General features: G+C 47.7%; 1 protein-coding gene across 1 annotated transcript; it reads left to right on the plus strand.

Moving 5' to 3' along the window:
* Positions 1-2146: 2146 nt before the first annotated feature.
* On the plus strand, positions 2147-26462 carry LOC140208154 (uncharacterized). Its single transcript, XM_072276635.1, has 8 exons — positions 2147-2231; positions 8081-8179; positions 13420-13530; positions 19028-19144; positions 20763-21029; positions 22092-22234; positions 25065-25129; positions 25628-26462. Exons 1-8 carry the CDS (start codon positions 2147-2149, stop codon positions 25824-25826), a joined length of 1086 nt encoding a protein of 361 aa, XP_072132736.1. The 3' UTR covers positions 25827-26462.

A 26462-nucleotide genomic window follows, 5' to 3' on the forward strand; every position in this document is an offset into this window, starting at 1 on the left:
ATCTCCCGCAGAGTCACATCTGCCAGAAGTGCAAACGGCTGGGCGATATTGAAGACCATGTAAGGAATCTGGATCAGCAGCTGGATAACCTTGGACTCATAAGGGAGAATGAGGCAGTCATAGATGAGAACTACAGGGAGGTAATCACACCTAGGCTGTCGGAAGCAGGTCATTGTGTAACAGTCAGAGGGGGGAAAGCGAAACTGAGCAGACAGGTAGCGCAGAACATCCCCGTAGCCATTCCACTGAATAATAAGTTTACCGTCCTGGTTACTGTAGGCGCGGACGACCGACCAGGTGTGAGCCACATTGGCAGGGCCTCCGACACTGAGTCTGACCCTGTGGTGCAGAAGGGTGGGACGGAGAAGAGGAGAGCTGTCGTCATTGGAGACTCTATAGTCAGGGGAGCAGACAGGAGATTTTGTGGACGTGAGAAGGACACCCGCATGGTTTGTTGCTTCCCGGGTGCCAGGGTCCGGGATGTCTCTGACCGGGTGCACGACATCCTGGTACGAGAGAGTAAGCAACCAGAAGTCGTGATACATGTTGGGACCAACGGCATAGGCAAGAAGAGGGATGAGGTTCTGAAGTGTGAGTTTCGGGAACTAGGCAGAAGGCTGAGAACAGTACCTCAAGGGTGGCGTTCTCAGGATTGCTGCCAGTGCTACGTGATAGTGATGGTAAGAATTGGAGGAGATGGCAGTTGAATGCGTGGCTGAGGAGTTGGTGGAGGGAGCAGGGTTTTAGATTTTGGATCATTGGGATCTCTTCTGGGGAAGGTGGGTCCTGTGCAGATGGGATGAGTTGCACATGAACCCGAGGCGGAGCAATATCCTTGCAGGTAGCTTTGCCAGCATGGCTTCGGATGGTTCAAACTAATTTGCGAGGGGGATGAGACCCGCAGCGGTAGAGCAGTGAAAGAAGTGCATGGAGTAAAGCCAGATCTAACATACAGAGAGGCGTTGAGGAAAGAGAAGCAGAATAAACGGTGTAAAGGTAGTGAGGCAGAAGGGCTGAAATGTGTGTACCTCGATGCAAGAAGCATCAGGAACAAAGGTGATGAACTGACTGCTTGGATACATACATGGGATTATGATGTAGTGGCTATTACAGAGACTTGGCTGGCACCAGGGCAGCAGTGGATTCGCAATATTCCTGGATTTCAGTTCTTTAAAAGGGATAGAGATGTGGGAAAAGGGGAGGAGGGGTGACATTACTATTCAGGGATACTATTACAGCTACAGAAAGAGTGCGTAATGTAACCTCATCCTCTTCTGCGTCAGTCTGGGTGGAAGTCAGGAACAGGAAGGGAGCAGTTACTCTATTCGAGGTATTCACTACGCCCCCTGGAAGCAGCAGAGAGTCAGAGGAGCAGATTGGGAGGCAGATTTTGGAAAAGTGCAAAGATAACAGGGTTGTTACCATGGGTGACTTTAACTTCCCTTATATTGATTGGCACCTGATTAGTTCCAGAGATTTGGATGGGGGCAGAGATTGTTATGTGTGTCCAGGACGGATTCCTGTCATAGTATGTGGACAGGCCGACTAGGGGGAATGCCATACTAGTTCTAGTATTAGGTAATGAACCGGGTCAGGTCACAGATCTCTCAGTGGGTGAGCATCGCGGGGACAGGGACCACCGCACCTTAGCTTTTAGCATAATCATGGAAAAGGATAGAATCAGATAGGACAGGGAAAAGTTTAATTGGGGAAAGGCAAGTTATGAGGTTATAACGCTAGAACTTGTGAGTATGAATTGGGATGATGTTTGTGCAGGGGAATGTACTATGGACATGTGGTCGATGTCTAGAGATCTCTTGCAGGATGTTAGGGATAAATTTGTCCCGGTGAGGAAGATAAAGAATGGTAGGGTGAAGGAGCCATGGGTGACAAGTGAGGTGGAAATCTAGTCAGGTGGGAGAAGGAAGCATACATGATGTTCAGGAAGAAAGAATCAGATGGGTCTATTGAGGAATATAGGGAAGCATGAAAGGAGCTTAAGAAGGGACTGAGAAGAGCAAGAAGGGGGCATGAGAAGGCCTTGGCGAGTAGGGTAAAGGAAAACCCCAAAACATTTTTCAATTACGTGAAGAAAAAAAGGATGACAGGAGTGAAGGTAGGACCGATTACAGATAAAGGTTGGAAGATGTGCCTGGAGGCTGTGGAAGTGAGCGAGGTCCTCAATGAATACTTCTATCCGGTATTCACCAATGAGAGGGAACTTGATGATGGTAAGGACAATATGAGTGAGGTTGATGTTCTGGAGCATGTTAATATTAAGGGGGAGGAGGTGTTGGAGTTGTTAAAATATATTAGGACGGATAAGTCCCCAGGGCCTGACGGAATATTCCCCAGGCTGCTCCATGAGGTGACGGACGAGATTGCTGAGTCTCTGACTAGGACCTTTATGTCCTTGTTGTCCACGGAAATTGTGCCGGAGGATTGGAGGAAGGCGAATATTGTCCCCTTGTTCAAAAAAGGTAGTAGCGATAGTCTGGGTAATTATAGAAGAGTGAGCCTTACGACTGCGGTGGGAAAGCGGTTCGAAAAGATTCTTAGAGATAGTTTCTGTGAGCGTTTAGAGAAACATGGTCTGATCAGGGATAGGCAGCATGGCTTTGTTAAGGACTGATCGTGTTTAGCAAGCCGTATAGAGTTCTCTGAGGAGGTGGCGAGGTATATAGATGAGGGTAGTGTAGTGGATGTGATCTATATGGATTTTAGTAAGGCATGTGACAAGGTTCCACACGGTAGGCTTATTCAGAAAGTTAGAAGGCATGGGATCCGGGGAAGTTTGGCCAGATGGAATCAGAATTGGCTTGTCTGCAGAAGAAAGAGGGTCGTGGTACAGGGAGTAGATTCAGATTGGAGGATTGTGACTAGTGGTGCCCTACAAGGATCTGTTCTGGGACCTGTACTTTTCGTCATTTTATTAACGACCTGTATGTGGGGGTAGAGGGGTGGGTTGGCAAGTTTTCATACGACCCAAATGTCGGTGGTGCTATAGATAGTGTAGAGGGTTGTCGAAGATTGCAGAGATACATTGATAGGATGCAGAAATCGGCTGATAAGTGGCAAACGGAGTTCAACCAGGAGAAGTGTGAGGTGGTGTACTTTGGAAGGACAAACTCCAAGGCATAGTACAAAGAAAATGGCAGGATTCTTGGTAGTGTGGAGGAATAGAGGGATCTGGAGCTACATGACAACAGATCACTGAAAGTTGCCTCACAGGTAGATAGGGCAGTTAAGAAAGCTTAAGAAGTGTTATGTTTCATAAGTCGAGGGATAGAGTTTCAGATTCGCGATGTAATGATGTAGCTCTATAAAACTCTGGTTAGGCCACATTTGGAGTACTGTGTCCAGTTCTGGTCGCCTCACTGTTGGAAGGATGGGGAAGCATGGGAAAGGGTACAGATGTGATTTACCAAAATACTACCTGGTTTAGAGAGTATCCATTATGATCAGAGATTAAGGGAGCTAGGGCTTTCCTCTTTGGAGAGAGGGAGAATGAGATGTGACATGATCGACGTGTACAAGATAATAATAGGAATTTATAGAGTGGATAGCCAACGCCTTTTACCCTGGGCACAACTGCTCAATCCAGAGGACATGGCTTTAAGGTAAGGGGTGGGAAGTTCAAGGGGGATATTAGAGGAAGTTTTTATTTTATACTCAGAGATTGGTTCGTCCGTGGAATGCGCTGCCACTGTCAGTGGTGGAGGCAGATACACACCTGATCTTTAAGAGACTGCTAGACAGGTGCATGATGAAATTTAAGTCGGGGTTTATACGGGAGGCAGCGTTTGATGGTCGGCACAACATAGTGGGCCGAAGGGCCTGTACTCTGCTGTACTCTTCTATGTCTATGTCTAAATGAAGCTGAACCCAGGAGCTATTCATGTAGCCAGTCCAAAATTAGAATAAGCTTCTTCAATCAGAGCAGCAAACAGAAAAAGGGAAAACCAGAAAACCTGGAATAAGGAACGATGAACCGGACTGTGAAGCGGAATGTGGACTTCACGGACTAGACCAAGAGAGCCAATCTCCTTTTTAAACGGACATTCCTCCATCCTGAGGCCGTGTTGACTAGTTTTATTATCGCCTCCGCTCACAACGTAGGAAGCCTTATCTCCACAGCTAATCTATTGGGGATCTTGAACATTTGATAGGTTTCAGTGAGGTCTCCACTCATTTTCCAGAATTCCATTGAGTACAGATCCAGATCAAATGCTCCTCCTGTGAAAAGTGTTTCAATGCCGGAACAAAAGGGTGCAGAGGGGATTTACAAGGATGTTGCCTGGATTGGAGAGCATCCATAATGAGAATAGGTTGAGTGTATTCGGACTTTTCTCCTTGGAGCGACGGAGATGAGAGGTGACCTGATAGAGGTGTATAAGATGATGAGAGGCATTGATCACGTGGACAGTCAGAGGCTTTTTCCCAGGGCTGAAAGCGGACAAAGGGACACAAGGGGACAGGGGTTTAAGGTGCCAGGGAGCAGGTAAAGAGGAGATGTCAGTAGTAAGTTTTTCACTCAGAGTGGTGAGTGCGTGGAATCGGCTGCCGGCAACAGTGGTGGAGGCCGATAGGATAGAGTATTTTAAGAGACTTTTGGATCGATACATGGAGCATAGAAATATAGAGGGCTATTGGTAAGCCTAGTAATTTCTGAGGCAGGGATATGTTCGTCACAACACTGTGGGCGAAGGGACTGTATTGTGCTGTAGGTTTTCAATGTTTCTACGTTTCCAATCATTTTCGTTCACCTCCATGGAACAGCGTCGAAAGTTAGCACATCCTTTTCGTCAAAGGAGCACAAATTGACTCACAATATACCCCAACTTAGGCCTCACCAGTGTCTTTTAAAACCTTACAATCAAACCTTTGCATTTATAATCTCGCCCTCTGGAAAGGAATGCGAGCATTTGATTTGCTTTTCTCACCACCGACTCCTGTAAGTGAACAAACAGAGAATCGTGCAACAGGATCCACAAGTCCCTTTGCGCCTCAGCTATTTTTTTTCTCTCCGTTTAGAAAAAAACGTTTATAATTTTTTTTTTCTTTTCTAAGAAGGTACGTGACAATATACTTCCCCACACTACACTCCATCTGCTACTGCTTTGCTCAGTTCCCTAATCTGGCTTCAACACCACCTGCAGATTGGAAATGCTACGAGCGATCTGCACTGACTGCGGTTTCCCGATGAGGAATTCAAACGTTCTGTTGCAGAGGGAGATAGCCTGTCCCAGGCTTTGCAGCCTGTTGGATAGAACTGAGGACGTGACTGTGCTGAGCGCTGAGCTGTTGTCAATAAATCGCAGCGTGACGTAGGTATTGTTTTTTCCCAGTTGGTCCAAGGCCTGGTGGAGACCGAGTGAATTTGCAGCCTCTGTCTTCCTATTGTGGAGAGAGACAGAGCGCAGCGGGACAATGTGTTGCCCAGTATAAATCCTCAGAGATGCTATCACCCGGGAAATGTAAGAGACTTTATTAGAGAGGCTTACAGAATCATGGTGGTCAGAACTAATACACAGTTAGCAATAGAACGGTTAAACATGTTCTCAATAGTGTGCCGAGCTGCATATATTTCAATAAATGAAGGCGGCAGGAGAGGCGGATAATTGGTTTGAAGATGAGGCAACTGTTTACAAACAGAGGCTTTGTGTCGTGAGGAGAGGCTATTGACGGCAAATTTGCAGTCAATAGGATGAGTTGCAATGTAGAAGGTGGACACAATCGCGGATGATTTCAGGACTGAAGGTGTTATATTTGAATGCACACGGTACACGGAATAAGAAGATGAATTTAGCGCTGTTGCAGACTGGGAAATATGATGTTGCATGCATTACTGAATGATGGCTGCAGGAGCGATTCCCATGGGTATCGGATTGCTTAACCAATAGAAAACAGAGAATGGGATACATGGGTGTCACTCTGTTTCGCAATCAGTGATGAGCAGTGTGCGCGAGGGTCGGTGCTGGGTACGCGACTGTTCACGATATACATTAATAGTCTGGAAGAGGGGATCCAGTGTCGTGAATCTGGGTTTTCTGATGATACTAAATTGATTGGAAAAGCAACGTGTGTAGAAGATACTGAGAGTCTGCAGAGAGATATAGATAGGTTGACAATAGACAATAGACAATAGGTGCAGGAGTAGGCCATTCGGCCCTTCGAGCCAACACCGCCATTCACTGTGATCATGGCTGATCAATCACAATCAGTATCCAGTTCCTGCCCTATCCCCATATACTTCGCCTCCGCTATCTTTAAGAGCTCGATCCATCTCTTTCTTAAAAGCATCCAGAGACTTGGCCTCCACAGCCTTCTGGGGCATAGCATTCCATACATCCACCACTCTCTGGGTGAAAAAGTTTTTTCCTCAACTCCGTTCTAAATGGCCTATCCCTAATTCTTAAACTGTGGCCTCTGGTTCTGGACTCACCCATCAGTGGGAACATGCTTCCTGCCTCCAGCGTGTCCCATCCCTTAATGAGCTTATATGTTTCAATAAGATCCCCTCTCAGCCTTCTGAATTCCAGAGTATACAAGCCCAGTAGCTCCAATCTTTCGGCATATGACAGTCCCGCCATGCCGGGAATTAACATTGTGAACCTACGCTGCACTCCCTCAATAGCAAGAATGTCCTTCCTCAAATTTGGAGACCAAAACTGCACACAGTACTCCAAGTGTGGTCTCACCAGGGCCCTGTACAGCTGCAGAAGGATCTCTTTGCTCTTGTACTCAATTCCCCTTGCTATGAAGGCCAGCATGCCATTAGCTTTCTTCACTGCCTGCTGTACTTACATGCTTGCTTTCAGTGACTGATGTACAAGAACACGTACATCTCGTTGTACTTCCCCTTTTCCTAACTTGACTCAATTTAGATAATAATCTGCCTTCTTGTTCTTACCACCAAAGTGGATAACTACACATTTATCCACATTAAATTGCATCTGCCACGCACCTGCCCACTCACCCAGCCTGTCCAACTACCCTGCATTCTCAGAACATCCTCCTCATATTTCACACTACCACCCAGCTTGTGTCATCAGCAATTTTGCTAATGTTACTTTTAATCCCTTCATCTAAATCATTAGTATATATTGTAAACAGCTGCATGCCCAACACTGAACCCTGCAGTACCCCGCTGGTAACCGCCTGCCATTCCGAAAGGGACCCATTAATCGCTAAGCTGCGTGGGTGAGGGTCTGGCAGATGGAGTACAACGTTGGTAAAAGGGATGTCACCCACTTTGGAAGGAAAAATGGGAGAGCAGTTTATTATTTAAATGGTAAAAATTGCAGCTTGCTACTGTGCAGAGGGACTCACAAGCTCCTGTGCATGAATCACAAAGGGCTGGTTTGCAGGTGCAGCAGGCTGTCAGGAAGGCAGATAACCATATATAGTTATATGGTTATATGGAATGCTGGCATTCATAGCGAGAGGGGCTGAATTTAAGAGCAGGGACGTTATGCCGCAACTGTTCACGGTACTACTGAGGACACACCTGTAGTATGCGTGCAGTACCAGTCGCCGTACTTGCGGAACAATGTAGCGGATTTGGAGGCGGTGCAGATGAAGCTCACCAGGTTAATTCCAGAGATGAGGGGATAAGACAATAAGGGGAGACTGAGTCACCTGGGACTGTATTCACTCATTCACTCAGGAGGGGAGAGAGGTAGGAGGGAAAGAGAGAGGGAGGAATGCTGGGAGGGAAAGCGGAGAGTGAGGAGATGTTGGAGAAGAACAAGAGTGAGATACAGGAGAAGGAGAGAGAGGACAGAAAAAGAAGAGAGAGAGAGAGAGGGAGTGAGAGAGAGTGAGAGAGAGAGAGAGAGTGAGAGAGAGAGAGAGAGAGAGAGAGAGAGAGAGAGAGAGAGAGAGAGAGAGAGAGAGAGAGAGGGGAGAGAGAGAATGCCATGGTATAAAGTAGGAAAGAGAGAGTGCGCCACTGGACAAGGAAGGCGGAGAAAGTCTGTGGAGGGAACTAGTTTCGAGGGGAGATGTTACCCCACTCGGAGGAGGAGGGCTTATTCACCACGGTGGGGGTTTGACCTGGGGCCGTGCTTTCTCGCAGACTGCAGATCTGACGGTCCGGCGATTAGCAGGAGCAGTGGCTGCGTCGGACGCGTAAACCAGGAACCAACGGTGGATGCACATCTCCCCGAAAACACAGGTTCGATATGAGTGACACAAGTCTCTCCTTCATTTCCTACTGTCCTTATTATCTTATCCCTCCTTTCCATTTCTTTTCTCCTTCCCTACACATTTTTTTCCTCTCAACGTCCTTCGTCTACATTTCTCTCCTTCAACCCTCCCCACGCATCTCTCTGCCCTCTCTTTAGTGCTCCATTTGCCCCTCCCTCTGCTCCTCCCCGCTCCCTCTCATTCCGTTTCTCTCTCTCCCTCTTGTTCTCCAGTTCACCGCCATCTTTTCTCTCTCTCTCTCCCAATCTCTCCAAATCTCCTCACCCTCTATTTCTCTACCTCACTCCGTCCTCCTCCCGTTTACCATCTTCTACACACTTACTTTCCCTTCTTTCCCATCTCTCACTCCACAGTCTCCCTCCTCTCAGCTCCTGTAGCATCTGTACACTGCCGCCCACTTCTCTCTGTCTCTGCAGATTCCCAATCGGTCTCCTCCCTTCCCTCCCCTTACTCCACACTTTCAACACTCCCCACTCCCCTCCAGTCTAATATCGCTCGGCCTCCCTCTCCAACATCCTCTTTCTCTGTGCTCCCCGCACTTCCTCTCCCTGCTCTGCCTTCATCTCTGTGTCAGCTGTCCATCTGGTGTTTGCTGGAGTCGGACCGCCTTATCGACACGGACTTCCTCTAATAACGGCTCCTTCCCCTTCGTGAGCTCAGAGACACAGAGAGTCCTGAACAAGATGGACGTGAATGTGGAGCTCGCCGAAATGGGCCCGCAGTCTCCTTCAAACGGTGAGTGGGGCAGTAAAACGGAGGCGGGGGGGGGGGTGTGGAGAGATAGATCCATTCTGTATTCATAGAAACACAGAAACATAGAGAATAGGTGCAGAAGTAGGTCACTCGGCCCTTCGAGCCTCATCGGCATTCAGTATGATCATGGCTGATCATCCAACTCAGAACCATGTACCAGCCTTCCCTCCATACCCCCTGATCCCTTTAGCCACAAGGGCCATATCTAACTCCCTCTTAAATATAGCCAATGAACTGGCCTCAACTGTTTCCTGTGGCAGAGAATTCCACAGATTCACCACTCTGTGTGTGAAGAAGTTTTTTCCTCATCTCAGCCCTAAAAGGCTTCCCCTTTATCCTCAAACTGTGACCCCTCGATCTGGACACTTCCAACATCGGGAACAATCTTCTTGCATCTAGCCTATCCAATCCCTCTAGGATTTTATACGTTTCAATAAGATCCCTCCTCAATCTTCTAAATTCCAACGAATATAAGCCTAGTCGATCCGGTCTTTCATCATATGAAAGTCCTAACATCCCAGGAATCAATCTGCTGAACCTTCTTTGTCCTCCCTCTATGGCAAGGATGTCTTTCCTCAGATTAGGGGACCAAATCTGCACACAATACTCCAAGTGTGGTCTCACCAAGGCCTTGTACAACTGCAGTAGTACCTCCCTGCTCCTGTACTCGAATCCTCTTGCTATAAATGCCAGCATACCATACGCCTTTTTCACCGCCTGCTGTACCTGCATGCCCACTTTCAATGACTGGTGTATAATGACACCCTGGTCTCGTTGCACCTCCCCTTTTCCTAATCGGCCACCATTCAAATAATAAACTGTTTTCCTGTTTTTGCCACCAAAGTGGATAACCTCACATTTATCGACATTAAATTGCATCTGCCATAAATTTGCCCACTCACCCAACCTATCCAAGTCACTCTGCATCCACTTAGCATCCTCCTCACAGCTAACACTGCCGCCGAGCTTCGTGTCACCCGCAAACTTGGAGATGCTGCATTTAATTCCCTCATCTGAGACATTAATATATATTGTAAACAACTGGGATCCCAGCACTGAGCCTTGCGGTACCCCACTAGTCGCTGCCTGCCATTCTGAAAAGGTCCCTTTTGTTACCACTCTTCGCTTCATGTCTGCCAACCAATTCTCTATCCACATCAATACCCTACCCCCAATACCGTGTGTTTTAAGTTTGCACACTAACCTCCTGTGTGGGACCTTGTCAAAAGCCTTTTGAAAATCCAAATATACCACATCCACTGCTTCTGCTCTATCCACTCTACTAGTTACATCCTCAAAAAAATTCTATAAATTCGTCAGACACGATTTTCCTTTCACAAATCAATGCTGACTTTGTCCGATGATTTCACCGCTTTCCAACTGTGTTGTTATCACATCCTTGATAACTGACTCTAGCATTTTCCCCACCATCAATGTTAGGCGAACCGGTCTATAATTCCCCGGTTTCGAGGATCCTCCCACCGCCCCGGGGCACGGCGAACTGTCAATCACTGCACAGACAGGTCAGAGGTCGCAGTAATGACGTCATTCTGGAGCGTTTCACGAGTCATGCACCCAAGTCTCCAATACCTAATGCTTCTGAACAGAGCACTCGTTCCATAGACGGACCACCATCTGGGTAACAAAAGGTTGTCACTCGGCTGCCCAAGTAAATCTGTTTCCCCTCTCATCTTCGCCCTGGACGCTGTGGTCCTCGATTCTCCAGGCCTGGAGAATGTGATTGTGCTCATTTACTCGATCTGTGCCCCTCGTGCTTTGTACACCTCAGTAAGGTCATCCTTGAGCTCAACATAAAGACCCAACCTGCCCGACTTCTCTCAGTAATTCAGTCCCTGGTGTCCAGTCAATATCTGCAACTCTTTTCAGCTCAAAGTGTTGCAAGACTCAGCTAATAATGATCAGGGAGGCACAGGGCGATCTGTATTTGCCGTCAAGTACCCGTATTGTCTAATCTGACAAATAGATAAAGTACGAAATATTGCCTCCGCACCAGCTTATTTTTCAGCCAGCCATTCTTGTTTGGCAGTCAGCCATTCTTGTTTGGCGTAGTGTCAGGATTGGTCTCCTTTCAGATTAACCAGGCCTCGAGCCTTTTTTTTTCACCCTCAACCCGGCACGGATGGAAAGCGTGTCCGGGGGGTGGGGTGTTGGTGGATGTGGCCCGTCTTGGATTCGAACTCGAGAACTTTGGCTCCGGATCCGGCGCTGATGCTATTGCGTCACTAGCCGGCCTCCGTACCAGCTAAGTTATCCTGACCTTTCATGCTCGGTCAAAGTACAGAAAAGTTATTACTAGGTACAAAGGAGTTTTTGCTGCTGGCCACATGTTCTTCGTAGGCGTTTTGACTTTCCACATGTCCAAGATTTAGTTGTTCTGTTTCTCAGTGACCTCTGGCAGCAAACTTGAAACGTCTTTTTTTTCCGAAATCATGAATTGCATTCCAGTGTCATTGGCTAGTGGTCACGTGTCTGACTTTAACACATTTCCATTGGCCCTACTCCATTTAATCTCCATTTAGCAGCAAGTCACAATCTGTAATTTATGGCTCGCAGACCAACATTCACAATTCCGCGTGTTCTACCCAATCAAATAACGCCTCACAAATGACGTCTTATTTGGAAATGATCCCTTAGTTCAGGAGATTGCCTGTGACATCACTGTGTCTACTTTAAATTTCGCATCAACCAAGCGACTAACACACAAAATGGAGAACACAATCTCTTCTTGAAATGGCAGCCTCCCTCTCCTCCCTCGCGGCAGGAGCAAAGCCAACTGCATCTATTGTCCCTGATTCATTTGATATCACCAATCTTCAACTGCATTTCTTTCTGGCCAGCAAATAATATCCTTCCGACAGCAGGGCGAGCAAAACTGGACCCCGTCCTCGAAGTGCAGCCTCGCCGACACCATGTTCATCTGCAACGGGGCCTCCCCATTCCTCTACTCGGTGTCCTTACTGATGAAGATCGGCGTGTCAGACGCCCCATTCACCGCCCTGTGTACCTGTGACTCCACTTTCAGAGATCCATGTACCTGCAGACCGGTGTCTCTTTGCTCCTCAACTCTCTCCAGGGACCCTCCAGTTCAGTGTGAACCTTTACCTTTGTTTGTCTTCCTGGAATATGAAAACAAATTAGTCAGTCAAATCTCCCTGGGCTCCACACCATTATACAGAATAGCCTATCAAGAGGAGGAATTAGTTAGACTTACTAGAGTCCCTATACTTTATCTCCACTGCCCTGCCCTCGTCAGCCTTCTTGGCTCCTCAGTCAGCTTGGTATGTTCCTGTAGGACCTCGCCCATCTTTCTCGAGGCACCACCGAAAGCATCCAATCACAATGCAGCTCGACTTGAGGGAAACTACTCCGTCCGTGACCGCAACTAAACTGCAGAGAGTCCAGGAAACAGCTCAGCAGATCAGGGGCACCAGTTTCAGCTCCACGGACTCTCTCGGCACTTCCCGCTGCGTCGCTACAGCAGACAGCCGAATAAAGATTCCCATCCACCCTGGATAATTGTATTACCCTATATCACCACCTATCGGTGGAAGATAGTAAAGCACGTTTCACCAGCCTCAAAGACAGTTTCTAACCTGCTTCATCAGACAATTTAATAGACCACTATTCTGATAAGTTGTATTCTTGACTTCAAAGTTTACCTCGCCGTCGCCCTTGCACCTTATTGACTGCATGAACTGAACTTCCTCTGTAACTGTGACACTTTACTCTGCATTCTGTTACTCTTTTACCCTGTTCTACTCCAATGAAGGGATCTGTAGCTGTAGCATTCCGCTGGGACCTCTTCTGTCTGTGATGTATATGCCGGGGTGGTGAGGAGTGAGGACAGTGGGAGAAACGGTGAGGAGGGAGCACAGTATAAATTAAAACACTCTCTCCCTTTTCAAACCTCATTCTCTTTCTCTCCTTCACTTGCCACGGTCCCTTTCTCTCACTCTTCACCTCTCTCTCTCTACCCTCTCTCCCTCCCTCCCTCTCCTCCTCCTTTATCACCCCGTCCCTCTCTCAAACTCTTTCCCCTACTGTCTCACACTGTTCCCTTATCTTCACCCTCTCCGTTCACTGTCATCCCTTCCTGAACCACAGTCGTTCTGCCCACTTCTCTGTGTGCCTGTATTCCGCTCATCTCCCCTCCACGCTTTCCGCTCCTCCCTATCCAGCTCTATCTCCCTCTCCCCGATGGTTTCTCCTCTCGCTCTTTCCCCTCTCTAATACCATCTTCTCTCTCTTCTCCATCCTTCTCCCACAGATCTCCGCACACTCTCCCTTCTCAATCACCCTCTCTTTCAGCCCCCATCCGCCTCGCTTACCCCCTCTCTCTTCTGCTGTCTTTTCTCTCTCTCCGCGACTCTCTCCCCCATTTTCTACCCCTTTCTCAATCTCTCCCTAATCTGCCTGTCTGACTTTCTCTCCCAGACGGCCTGACCGCCACCAGCCCAGAGTTGAACATTGGGGAAGACATCGATGAGCGCGAGGATCCTCCCATTGCCTCGGGATCCGGAGGGATGCCAACCACTGCACAAACAGGTCAGAGTTCACAGTAGTGATGTCATTCGCTCAAGATATTCAAATTTCTAATTAGAAACATAGATACATAGAACACCTACAGCGCAATACAGACCCTTCGGCCTACAGAGTTGTGCCGAACATGTCTCTACCTTAGAAATTACTACGCTTACCTATACCCCTCTAATTGACTAAGCTCCATGTACCTATCGAAAAGTCTCTAAAAATACCCTGTCGTATACTCCTCCACCACCGTTGCCGGCAGCCCAATCCACGCACTCACCACTCTCTGAGTAAAGAAGTTACCCCTGGCATCTCCTCTGTACCTACTCCCCAACACCTTGAACATGTGTCCTCTTGTGGCAACGATTTCAGCCCTGGAAAAAAGCCTCTGACTATCCACACGATCAATGCCTCTCATCATCCTATACACCTCTCTGAGATCACCGCTCATCCTCCGTCACTCCAAGGAGAAAAGGTCGTGTTCACTCAACCTATTCTCATACGGCATGCTTCCCAATCCCGGCCACATCCTTGTAAATTTCCTCTGCACCCTTTCTAGGGCTTCCACATCCTTCCTGTATTGAGGCGACCAGAACTGAGCACAGTACTCCAAGTTTGACCGGGGTCCAATACATGCTTCAACAACTCCTCGCAGCTACTAAATTAAATTTCACTATTGATGAAGGCCGATCCACCATACGCCTTCTTAACGACAGGGTCAACCCGCGCAGCTCATTGGAGTTTGTTATGGACCCGGACCCCAAAATCCCTCCGATCCTCCACACTGCCAAGCGTCATAACATTAATATCATATTCTGCCATCATATTTGACCTACCACAATGAACCACATCACACTTACCTGGGTTGAACTCAATCTGCCACTTCTAAGCCCAGTTTTGCAGCATATCAATGCTTCGCAGTAACTTCTGACAGCCGTCCGCACTATCCACAACACCTCCAACCTTTGTGACATCAGCAAACTTTCTAACCCTTCCCTCCATTTCCTGATCCAGGTCATTTATATAATTCACCAATAGCAGGGGACCCAACACAGATCCCTGAGGCACACGGCTGGTGACCGACCTACATGCAAAATGTGACCCGTCTACAACCTGACTTCTCCTTCTGTGGGCAAGCCAGTTCTGGATCCACAAAACAATGCCCCCTTGGATACAATGCCTCCATACTATCTCAATAAGCCTTGCATGCGGTACCTTATCAAAGGCCTTGCTGAAATCCATTTCCACTGCACCTACTGCTGTTCCTTCATCAATGTGTTTAGTCTCATCCTCAAAAATTTCAATCAGGCTCGTAAGGTATGAACTGCCTATGACAAATCCATGCTGACTACACCTAATCATGTTGTACGTTTCCAAATGTTCATAATTCCTGACTCTCAAGATCTTATCCATCAACTTACCAACTACTGAGGTCAAACTCTGTGGTCTATAATTTTTTTGAGCTATCTCAACTCAATTTCTTGAATAAATGAGCAATATACGCAACGCTCCAGTCCTCCGGAATCTCTCCCTCACCATTGATGATGCAAAGATCATCGGCAGAGGCTCAGCAATCTTCTCCCCCGCCTCACAGTAGCCTGGGGTACATCTCATCTGGTCCCGGCGATTTATCCAACTTAGTGTTTTCCAAAAGCTCCAACACATCCTCTTTCTTAATGCCTACATTCTCAAGCCTTTCAGCCTGTTGCAAGTCATCACTACAATCACCGAGGTCATTTTCCGTAGTGAATATTGAAATAAAGTTTTCAGTAACTTCCTTTGCTATTTCCTCCGGTTCCATACTCACTTTCCCACTGTCACATTTGATAGGTCCTTTTCTTTCGCGTCTTACCCCTTGCTCTTCACATGCTTGGACAATGCCTTTGGCGTTTCCTTGATCCTGCCCGCCAGCGCCTTCTCATGCCCCCTTCTGTGTCTCCTAATTTCCTTCTTAAGATTCTTCCTATCAGACTTATAATCTTTTCGAGCTCTAACATTACCGAGCTCTCTGAACCTTTTGTAATCGTTCCCTTTATTATCTTGTATGTAAGATGACGAGAGGCATTGATGGTGTGGACAGTCAGTGGCTTTTTCCCCCAGGGCTGAAATGGTCGCCACAAGAGGACACAGTTTTAAGGTGCTGGGGAGTAAGTACGGGGGAGATGTCAGGGCTATGTTTTTCACTCAGAGAGTGGTGAGTGCGTGGAATGGGCTGCCGGCAACAGTGGTGGAGGCGGATACGATAGAGTCTTTTAAGAGACCTTTGGATTGCGACATGGAGCTCAGTAACATAGAGGGGTATCGGTAAGCCCAGAAATTTCTAAGGGAGGACATGTACGTCACAACTTGTAGGCCGAAGGGCCTGTATTGTGCTGTAGGTTTTCTATTCTATTCTGTTCTATTCTTTTCCCTTTGACTGGAATAATTCATCTGCCTCGACCACTTTCCTGGGAGCTCATTGCACCTCCAGACTGTGCTATTTATAAATAATCGGGATGAATTTGTAGATGGGTGCGTTGCTCAGTTTCATGAGTTGCACGATGCGACGATTCAGTGATATGAAGAACAACAGGATGACAGGACCGTTTAGAGATAAAGTTGGGAAGATGTTCCTGGAGTCTGTGGAAGCGAGAGAGGTCCTCAATGAATGTTTCTCGACGGTATTCGCCAATGAGAGGGAACTTGATGACGGTGCGGACAACATGAGGGAGGTTGATGCTCTGAAGTATGTAGATATCAAGGCATAGGAGGTGTTGGAGTTGTTAAAATCCATTAGGACGGATAAGTCCCTGGGGCCTGACAGAATATTCCCCAGGCTGCTTAACGAGGCGAGGGAAGGGATTGCTGAGCCTTTAGCGAGGAACATTATGTCCTCGTTGTCTAAGGGAATGGCACCGGAGGATTGGAGGCAATGAGGTTTGTCCCCTTGTACAAAAAAGGTTGTATGGATAGTCCGGTTAATTGTAGACCAGTGAGCCTCACGTTGGTGGTGGGAAAACGATTGGAAATGATTCTTAGAGAAAGGATCTATGGGCATTTAGAGAATCATGGAACAGTCAGCATGGCTTTGTGAAGGATAGATCGTGTCTAACAATCCTGATAGAGTTCTTTGAAGAGGTGACCAGGCATATAGATGAGGGTAGTGCAGTGGACGTGATCTATATGGATTTTAGTAAGGCACTTAACAAGGATCCACACGGTAGGCTTATTCAGAAAGTCAGAAGACATGGGATCCAAGGACGTTTTACCAGGTGGATTCAGAATTGGTTTGCCTGCAGAAGGCACAGTGTCATAATGGAAGGAATACATTCGGATTGGAGGGTTGTGACTAGTGGTGTCCCACAAGGATCGGTTCTGGGATCTCTACTTTTCGTGATAACGATATGGATGTTGGGGTAGAAGGGTGTGTTGGCAAGTTTGCAAACGAGACAAAGGTTGGAGGTGCTGTAGATAGTGTAGAGGATTGTCGAAGATTGCAGAGAGACATTTATGGGATGCAGAAGTCGGCTGAGAAGAGGCAGATGGAGTTCAGCCCGCAGAAGTGTGAGGTGATACACTTTGGAAGGACAAACAGCAAGGCAGAGTGCAAAGTAAATGGCAGGAAACTTGATAGTGTGGAGGAGCAGAGGGCTCTGGGGGTGCATGTCCAGACATCCCTGAAAGTTGCTTCACAGGTAGATAGGGTAGTTAGGAAAGCGTATGAGGTGTTAGCTTTCATCAGTCGAGGAATAGAGTTTTAAGAGTCGTAAGGTAACCATGCAGTTCTATAAAACTTTGGCTAAGCCACACTTGGGGTACTGTGTCCAATTTTGGTCGTCTCACTACTGCAAGGACGTGGAAGCATTGGAAAGGGTACGGGCAAGATTTACCAGGATGCTGCCTGGTTCAGAGAGTATGGATTATGATCAGATATGAAGGGAGCTAAGGCTTTACTCTTTGGAGAGAAGGACTATTAGAGGAGATAGGAAAGACGTATACAAGATATCAAGAAGAATAGATGGAGTGCCTCTTCCCCAGGGCCTCACTGCTCAATTGTAGAGGTCATGGATTTAATGTAAGGGGTGGGAAGTTCAAGGGGGATATTAGAGGAAGTATTTTTACTCAGAGAGTGGTTGGTGCGTGGAATACACTGCCTGAGTCAATGGTGGAGGCAGACAGTAGTGAAATTTAAGAGACTAGTGGACATATATATGGCGGAATTTAATGTTTAGCGTTATGTGGAAGGCAGGGTTTGAGAGTCGCACAACATTGTGGGCCGAAGGGCCTGTACTGTGCTGTATTATTCTATGTTCTATGGGTGTCATTGTGGATCGTGTTGAAAACTGGCAAAAATATTCAATGGGACATAAATCAGTCACAGATACGGTTGGAGAAATGACAGAGTTAAGTCCGTCATGTATCCAAAGTGTGAAAAAAAGAACAAAGCGGGCAAACAATTATAGAACCGTGAACAATTAATCATCTCTGAATCCAGACGGCCAATAGTCCGTAGATCGCATGTATCATAATCTTGTGGTCTCCTGGACCTGATGGAATACACCCTCGGGCTGTGAAGGAATTGGGCCGAGAGATTGCCGAGGCATCAGGAGTTCCACAGGGGTCGGTGTTGGGACGGCTGATCTTTACGATGTTTGTCAATGATTTAGGCGATAGGATTCATGGATTTCTTGTATAAATTTCCGATGATAAAAAGATATGTGGATGAGCAGGTGGTGTTGAGGAAACAGAGAGACTTAGACAGTTTAGGGGAATGGACAAAGACGTGCCAAATGAAATGCGATGCTGGAAACTGTATGATCATGCACTATTGTGGATGAAATAAGCACGCAGATTACTATTTAAATGGTGAGAGAATTCAAAATGCCGAAAGGCAAAGGGACTTGGAAGTACTTGTGCAAGATACCCTAAAGGTTAATCTCCAGGTTCACTGGGTGGTGGAAAAAGCGAAAGAAATGTTGACATTCATTTCTAAAGGTCTAGAATGTAAGAACTGCAATGTGATGTTGAGGCATCAAAAACCATAAGACATGGTTCAGAAAAGATCTCGATGAGGAACATCTGGCAGCTCTTGGGCTGCCTTCCCTGGAGCTCAGTAGAATGAGGGGGGACCTCATTGAAACTTTTCCAATGTTGAAAGGCCTGAACAGATTAGATATGGAAATGTTATTTCCCATGGTAGCGGGGTCTAGGACAAGAGGGCACGACTTCAGGATTGAAAGGCGTCCTTTTAGAACTTAGATGCGGTGAAATTCGTTTCGTCAGAGGGTGGTAATCTGTGGATTTTCTTTACCACAAGCAGCTGTGGAAGCCAAGTCATTGGGTGCATTTAAGGTAGAGATAGATACGTTCTTGATTAGCTAACGTTTCAAAGGGTATGGGGAGAAGGCAGGCGAGTGGGGATGACTGGTAGAATTAGATCAGCCCATGATTCAATATCCGAGAAGACTCGAAGGTCCGAATGTCCTACGTCTGCTCCCATATCATATGGTCCTATGGCCGTATGGTCTCTCCACAGGTGCGCATGAACAGGAGTCGAAACTGAAGATCGGAAATAGACCGTTCCGTCTGATCTGCCTACTCTGCCTAGTCACGTCCGCCCTCATCTTGATAGTGATCGGACTCTCGATCCATGGTGAGTGGAACGGTCTCCGTGTGGAGTCAGACCATAAATAAAGAGAGTGGAATAAATTGTTATTGTAAAACACCACAGCGACACCGACACGCCCCTTACTGTAACAAGGATTAAAACCGACCACCATATCACGGACACATCCCTAACCGTGATAAAGACACGGTCTTCACCTGAACACAATGAAGACACACCCTGACACCGTCACGCCTTTCACCATAACATGAACAATGCTGTCACCGTAGCACTGTCACGACCATCCACGAGACACAGATACACTGCTGACCGCAGCACGGATGCGGAACATCGCCGTGACAACACGTGGCAGTCACACTGACCGCAACGTAACACTCACTCTAACATCGACATACCCCTGACCGATTCACTGATAAACTCCTCAAGGCGACACCGAAACACACCTCACAATGACACCGAAACGTTCTTCATTCTGACACTGAGGTACTGTACACCGTGACACCTTCACATTCCTCAACGTGATCCTCTCAGCACCGCCTCATGACAAAGACCCACACGTCACTGTAACACCCCTTACCGAGACAGTATCACCGCTCAACATAACACCGATGCACCGCTCACTAAGGCAATTACACAGAACATAGAACATAGAACACAGATTAGTACAGCACAGTACAGGCTCTTCGGCCCACAATGTTGTGCCGAACCTCAAACCCTGCCTTTCATATAAGCCCCCACTTTAAATTTCCTCCTGATACCTGTCTGGTAGTCTCTTAAATTTCACTAGTGTATCTGCTTCCACCACTGACTCAGGCAGTGCATTCCACGCACCAACCACTCTCTGAGTTAAAAACCTTCCTCTAATATCCCCCTTGAACTTCCCACCCCTTACCTTAAAGCCATGTCCTCTTGTATTGAGCAGTGGTGCCCTGGGGAAGAGGCGCTGGCTATCCACTCTATCAATTCCTGTTATTATCTTGTACACCCCTATCATGTCTCCTCTCATCCTCCTTCTCTCCAAAGAGTAAAGCACTAGCTCCCTTAATCTCTGATCATAATGCATACTTTCTAAACCAGCCAGCATCCTGGTAAATCTCCTCTGTACCCTTTCCAATGCTTCCACATCCTTCCTATAGTGAGGTGACCAGAACTGGACACAGTTCCCACACCTCATTCTGACACGGTCACACGCACCGTGGCCATGACATGCCTCTCACCGTGACACAGACACACCCCTCTCTGTGAGACTAGCACACCCCACACCATGACACAGTTACTCCACTCACCGTGACGTCACAAGGTCCCTCACTCTGACATTTCCCTCGCCGTGCCATCGAGATTCATTTCATTGTGACCCGGTACAACTCTCGCCGGGGCTCAGAAACACCTATCACAGTGACACCGACACGTCCCTCACTGCAACTCGAATATGCACCTCACGATACTGCCGCAGACACCCAATATAACAACAAAACCTTCACTGGGACATTGATAAACCCCTCAGCGTGACACGACACGCCGACGCCTCTCAGTGTGACACCATTCACCGTGACACTGGCATAACACTCTCTGTGACCCGCTCGGTAGCATGATGCTGACTCACGTGTCACTGTAAACGCTAAACATCCTTCACCATCTCTCTCAGTATCACAGATTCGTCAGTCTCAGACCACCCTCGACCAAAACTGCCATGAGTTAAACTCAACCCTTCAAACCAAGGTCTCTGAGATATCCCACCTGAATCACTCCGAGAAAACCTGTCTCAAGAATCTTACTGCGCTCAAAACCAATCTGTCCGTTCTTGTACGAATGCACAACGATCTCCGGCACCAGATCACTGAGATAAAAACGAAGCTCAGATCCGTCAAGAACAGCATGGCTCAAATCTGTGAATTCTTGATCAGCAGAAGAGGTGAGGCGTCATCCCCCTTATTAACCCGCTCTTCATCACAGACCAGGCATAGAGAGAGGAAGCGTCACTCTGTGCTTGACATCGGGAGTGCGTGAAGAGATGTTATGGAAGGGGATTCACTCTGTGTTTGACCGGTGAGTGTGTGATGGTGTTGCGTGGAGGAAGTTTCACTTCATTACTGAACCCCGGAGAGTGTGATCGGACGTTGTGGAGGTGGTGTCACTCTGTGTCTCCCCACGGGATTGTGAGACGTAACATTACTGCTTTACGCTATGTCTGGCTCCGTGAATCACTAATGTGACGGTATGGATCCAGCTTCACCCTGTTTCTGACAGGCGGGTTGTATGATATGACAGGATCCAGAGAGCTTCACCCCATGTCTGATCAATGAATGGTTTTGTGACACCGTGGAGAGAGAGTTTTACTCTGAATCCGGGAGTGTGCGACGGGACGGTGCAGAGGGGGCTTCACTCTGTGTCTGACCCCAGGAGTGTGTGATGGGACGGTGCAGAGGGAGATTCACTCTGTGTCTGAGCACGGGAGTGTGTGATGGGACGGTGCAGAGGGAGCATCACTCTGTGTCAGACCCCGGGAGTGTGTGATGGGACAATGCGAACGGGTGCTTCACGCTGTGTCTGACCCCGGGAGTGTGTGATGGGACGGTGTGGATAGAGCTTCACTCTGTGTCTAAACTTGGGTATGCAAGACGGGACAGTGTGGAGTGAACTTTACTCTGTGAATGATATAGTGAGTTTACGATGGGATGCTATGTTGGGAACATCACTCTGTTTCTGACCCCAGTAATTTGTCTTGGGAGAGTGCGGAGGGAAATCACTCTGTATTATACCGGGAGTGTCTGATGGGACAGTGCAATGCGATGCTCACACTGTATTCAACACCTGGGAGTGTGATGGGACTGTACGGAGGGAGTGTCAATCTGCGTCTAACCTCTGTGGGCTGTGAAATGATGCTGTGGAAGGAGCTTCACTCCACCTCTGACTCCGGGAGTGTGCGATGGGAGCAATGGAGGGAGATTCACTGTTCTTCGTTCCTGATTTGCAGAGGAAAGGTGTCCTGGGAACTGGACCGAAAACGCAGATCGGTGTTATTTCATATCCACCTTGGAGAAATCTTATGATGCAGCGAGGAATCATTGTTCAAACGTTGATGCAAGTCTCCTCGAAATCAATTCAAACAAGGAAAAGGTATGTGTCACACCGTGAGAAGCGATATGGAGAACAATCATACACTCCCGGGGTTTAACAAAGATTCAATCATTGCACACCGTCCCTCACACATCCCGGGGATAGACACGGATTGGGACTCCCTCCAGAATCAGAATCAGAATCAGGTTTATTGTCACCGGAATGTGACGTGAAACTTGTTAACTTAGCAGCAGCAGTTCAATGCAACACATAATCCAGCAAAGAGAGAGAGAGAGAGAATAATAAAAATATAAAACATAATGAAAAAAACAACAACAAATCAATCACGTATATTAATTATTTAAACTGTGTAGAAAAAATGTTGTAAAAAGTGAAGTAATGTCCAAATCCTCAAAGTCCATTCAGGAATCGGATCGTGGAGGGGAAGAAGTTGCTCCTGAATTATTGAGTGTGTGCCTTCAGGCCTCTGTACCTCCTACCTGATGGTAACAGTGAGAAAAGCCATGCGCAGGGTGGTAGACGTCCTTAATAATGGACGCTGCCTTTCTGAGACAGTGCTCCCTGAAGATGTCCTGGGTACTTTGCAGGTTAATTCCCAAGATGGAGCTGACTAGAATTATGGACTTCTGCAGCTTCTCTTGGTCCTGTGCAGTAGCCCCTCCATACCAGACAGTGATACAGCCTGTCAGAATGTTCTCCACGGTACAAATATAGAGCTTTTTGAGTCTGACAGAATTAAGTCCCTCCACACCGCCCCATCACACAGTACCGAGATCAGGCACAGAGTGAAGTTCCCTCCACAAAGTCCCATCACGCAGTCCAAGGATCAGACGCTGGGTCATTCCATCTCTGTCTCATCTCTTCACTTTTTCCTGCCGTCAGGCATGGAGAGAGGGTAATTGTTACCCTCAGGTTCGACCAGCATGCGTTTGTCTGGGGGTCGGGGGGAACACTGCCTCCGGCCCGTCCAAACTGAGAAATCTCGTTTGTGTGGATGTACCGTGATGTGTTGCCCGGTTACAAATCAATCCCACGAAATAGCGAGCAGTGCACCGTATGCAATTAAACTATAGAGCTTCAGGGTTCTTAATTTAACTGTAGGGCTAGCATCGAAAACAAAGAGAAAAAGGGCCCATTTTAAAGAAACAGTCTAAAGCGCTCGCTGTAGCTCACTCTTTTCCCGTCCGTTCGTTCTCCATCGATTTCCCACGGGCGTCGTCACCTCTCGACGCCATTCCAAGTCCGCTCAAGCCTGCAGTCTCCGACTTCCCCGTTCTGGCATCGTCTCTCGGCATCTTTTCTCGAACAAAAGCCATCGAACCCAGGCTCCCGGACACACAAGAAATTAAACCATCCCCATCGTGGGAGGCCACACAGTCCCAAGGGTCCGTTATCACTAGTCAGAACAGCTCGAGAGAATCTATCTGTCAGCAGCTTCCAGCACAGACGACAGCCTGCTGCAGCTACTCTGTTATACAAAATGCAGACCAGCCACAGCCCTGCAGAACCTCGCGTCATGCTGTCTTCAGCTTCTGAGAGACGGCGCACCGCACGATCTAGTTTATCGATGCATGTTCATGCTCTTTCTATGCCTGATGCGAGACACTGGATAGAAGCTTCCTTCACTGTGCGATCAGAATGTGGAACAGCCTTCCAGATGCTGTGGTTGGAAACAACTGCGACGATGGGTCCAAGCCTTCAAGAGCCGGGTGCACAAACTCCTATCCTCTCTGGGAGGGAAGTCACATGCTTCTTCATAAGCGATCATGAAGGGGACCCGGATGGCAATGCTTGGTTTTTCGCAGGTAGGGTTAATACCTGACTTTCAAGAGCGCTTGTGAGTTATGTTCCGGCTGGACTTAATCCTTAAACTGCCGGAAAAAAGTGCGGGGAAAAAAAAAAAAAAAACAGGTGCTGTTTTATCCCGATAGGGATTAGTTGTTAGTTCCAAGTGCTCCCGTCACGTTTTGTCGCCCTAAAAACTTATCCTTCAATTTCTTTGAATTATGGAGGTGTCGGGTTTCGGTGGGACTCAAGTGCAGACCAATGAATACTTTTTCACCAGGATTTATTAGCGACCACAAAGGCAACAGTCTTTCAAAAACAGAATGAAGACACGAATCCAAAATGGCAGGCAGAGGTCTTAACCAGGAAAGGCAGTCAGGCGACGGCAGACAAATCCAGAGCGCACAGGCAAAAATTAGGTGCAACCACGGGCAAAATCCAAGACACAGAATCAGGCAAAATCGGTTGGCAGAGGCCGTGATGACGGACTCGAACGACACAGGTCAGAACTGGGACGAACTGGCAGAGAATGCTAGTCAAGGCGGGGTTGAAATGAGCGGGGTAATGAGTGAAAATTAGAAACAGGTGGGCGCAAATGAGGAGACGAGCAGGTAATTGGAGGAATTCCAAAAAAAGGAAAGGGGCTGGGCCAGAACCCACATGGCCAGGTAAAAGATAACAGAAGTTAAAGACTGTCGTGATCCAGAGCTACCAGCAGAGGCCCTTCGACCCAGTGTCCAGGCCGGATCCTTAACAGGAGAACAACATAATTCCCTCTGTCCAGCGGAGGCCATCATAATCATCATGACTCCAGTATTTCTACTACTTTTTAATGCTTCTCAAGAGTATATATGATATTTTTATGTTTTATCGTTGAGCAGCAGTGAACCACCTGTTTGGCCTTTCCGAGTTCTCTCTGGGAACTAGTTGACTTGAGCAGCATTTCTGATCTGGCTATTGTTCACGATCGCACTAATCAACAATAAAACCCCAAAACACTGCTGCTGCAGAGAAACCATTACATCAGCAGTAACATTTCCCAGGGCGTTACATGCACAGTAATCGAAGGGATTTTATTTCACAGGATTTTGTTTCCAATTTTATCGACGATGAACACGGCTCCTACTGGATTGGAAAATGCGCAGACGGGTGAGGTTTGGACTGTTACGGGTCGTTAGTGTGGGAGTGACTCGAGGCCGTAGGGAAAGAGTCGGACGGTGGGGTTAGTTTTCAGACTGACACAAGGCCGCGGGGAGAGAGTGGGTCAGTGGGATAAGTTTGGAGACTGACACAGGTCCGTGGGGAGAGAGTCGGGCACTGATATTAGTTTGAGTTCTGACACAGATCTGTGGGGAGAGAGTGGGTCAGTGAGAGAAGTTTGGAGACTGATGCAAGGTGGGCGGGAAAGGGTGGTAGAGTGGGATTAGTTTGGAAACTGACTCGGTACTGTCGGAGAGAGTGATGCAGTGGGATTCGCACGGCGATGTAGTCGGGGCTGTGGGGAGAGCGCGGTGTTATGAGATTAGTTAGAGACTGACATGGAGCTGTGGGGATAGCACAAATTAATGGGATTAGTTTGGCAACGGTCTCCGGTTGTCTGCTAGATCTGTTTTGTCTCTGTTGAAACTGTCTAACCCTCTTTGATAGGAATGTGACCTCTTATCTTCTCTACGAGATGTCCCATGGATCGCCCAACTGCAGTAAGTCCCACTCGTACCAACAGAATATCATTTTCGAAAGGAAACACAGATTCATCTGCGAGAAGTCTGCACTTTTATACCCGGATATTCCTGAAGAGATCCAACGTCTCTGTCCAGAACCTGACTGGCCGACTTCAATCATGTGACGACACTCCACGTCTCCGCATTCAATCTACCCCATTCTCACTCCCCCATAATTTCATCCATTCCCTCCCTCTCTACCCTCCCTCCTATCCTATTTTCCTCCTCTACTCGCATCGCCATTCTCCCCCACTACTCCACATTTCTCCCCTCCCTGTGCCGCTCTCCCCCGCTCCCGCCCAGTTACACCCCCTTTCTACTCCTCTTCTCTTCTTCCCTTTCTTCTCTCTAACTCATTCCCTTTCTCCCTCTTCCTCTCCTCCTCGGACCACATTCTCCGCCTCTCCTCTCTCGGTTCCCTCCACCCGCTCTCGCCTCAATTCTGTGCGCACTGGCCCTCAGTTCACCAACACAAAGGAAAAAGACTGTGCACATTCACACTGTCTGTGCCTCTCCTGGCTTCATACCTACGCTTCAAGGAACGAAGTCCCGTCCTTCTTGCTCTCTCTCCATAACTCAGACCCTCGAGTCCCGGCACCATCCTCGTAAATCTCCCTCTGCACTCTTTCCAGCTCAGTGACATCTTTCCTACAGCAGCGCGACCAGAACTGAAGACCAAACTCCCAGCGCGGCCTCACCGACCTTTTGTACAACCACAACGTAGCTTCAGCGCGGTACAAAGATATAAAATTCACGACAAT

This window comes from Mobula birostris, chromosome 13 (genome assembly GCF_030028105.1).
Source record: "Mobula birostris isolate sMobBir1 chromosome 13, sMobBir1.hap1, whole genome shotgun sequence".
Lineage (NCBI taxonomy): Eukaryota > Metazoa > Chordata > Chondrichthyes > Myliobatiformes > Myliobatidae > Mobula > Mobula birostris.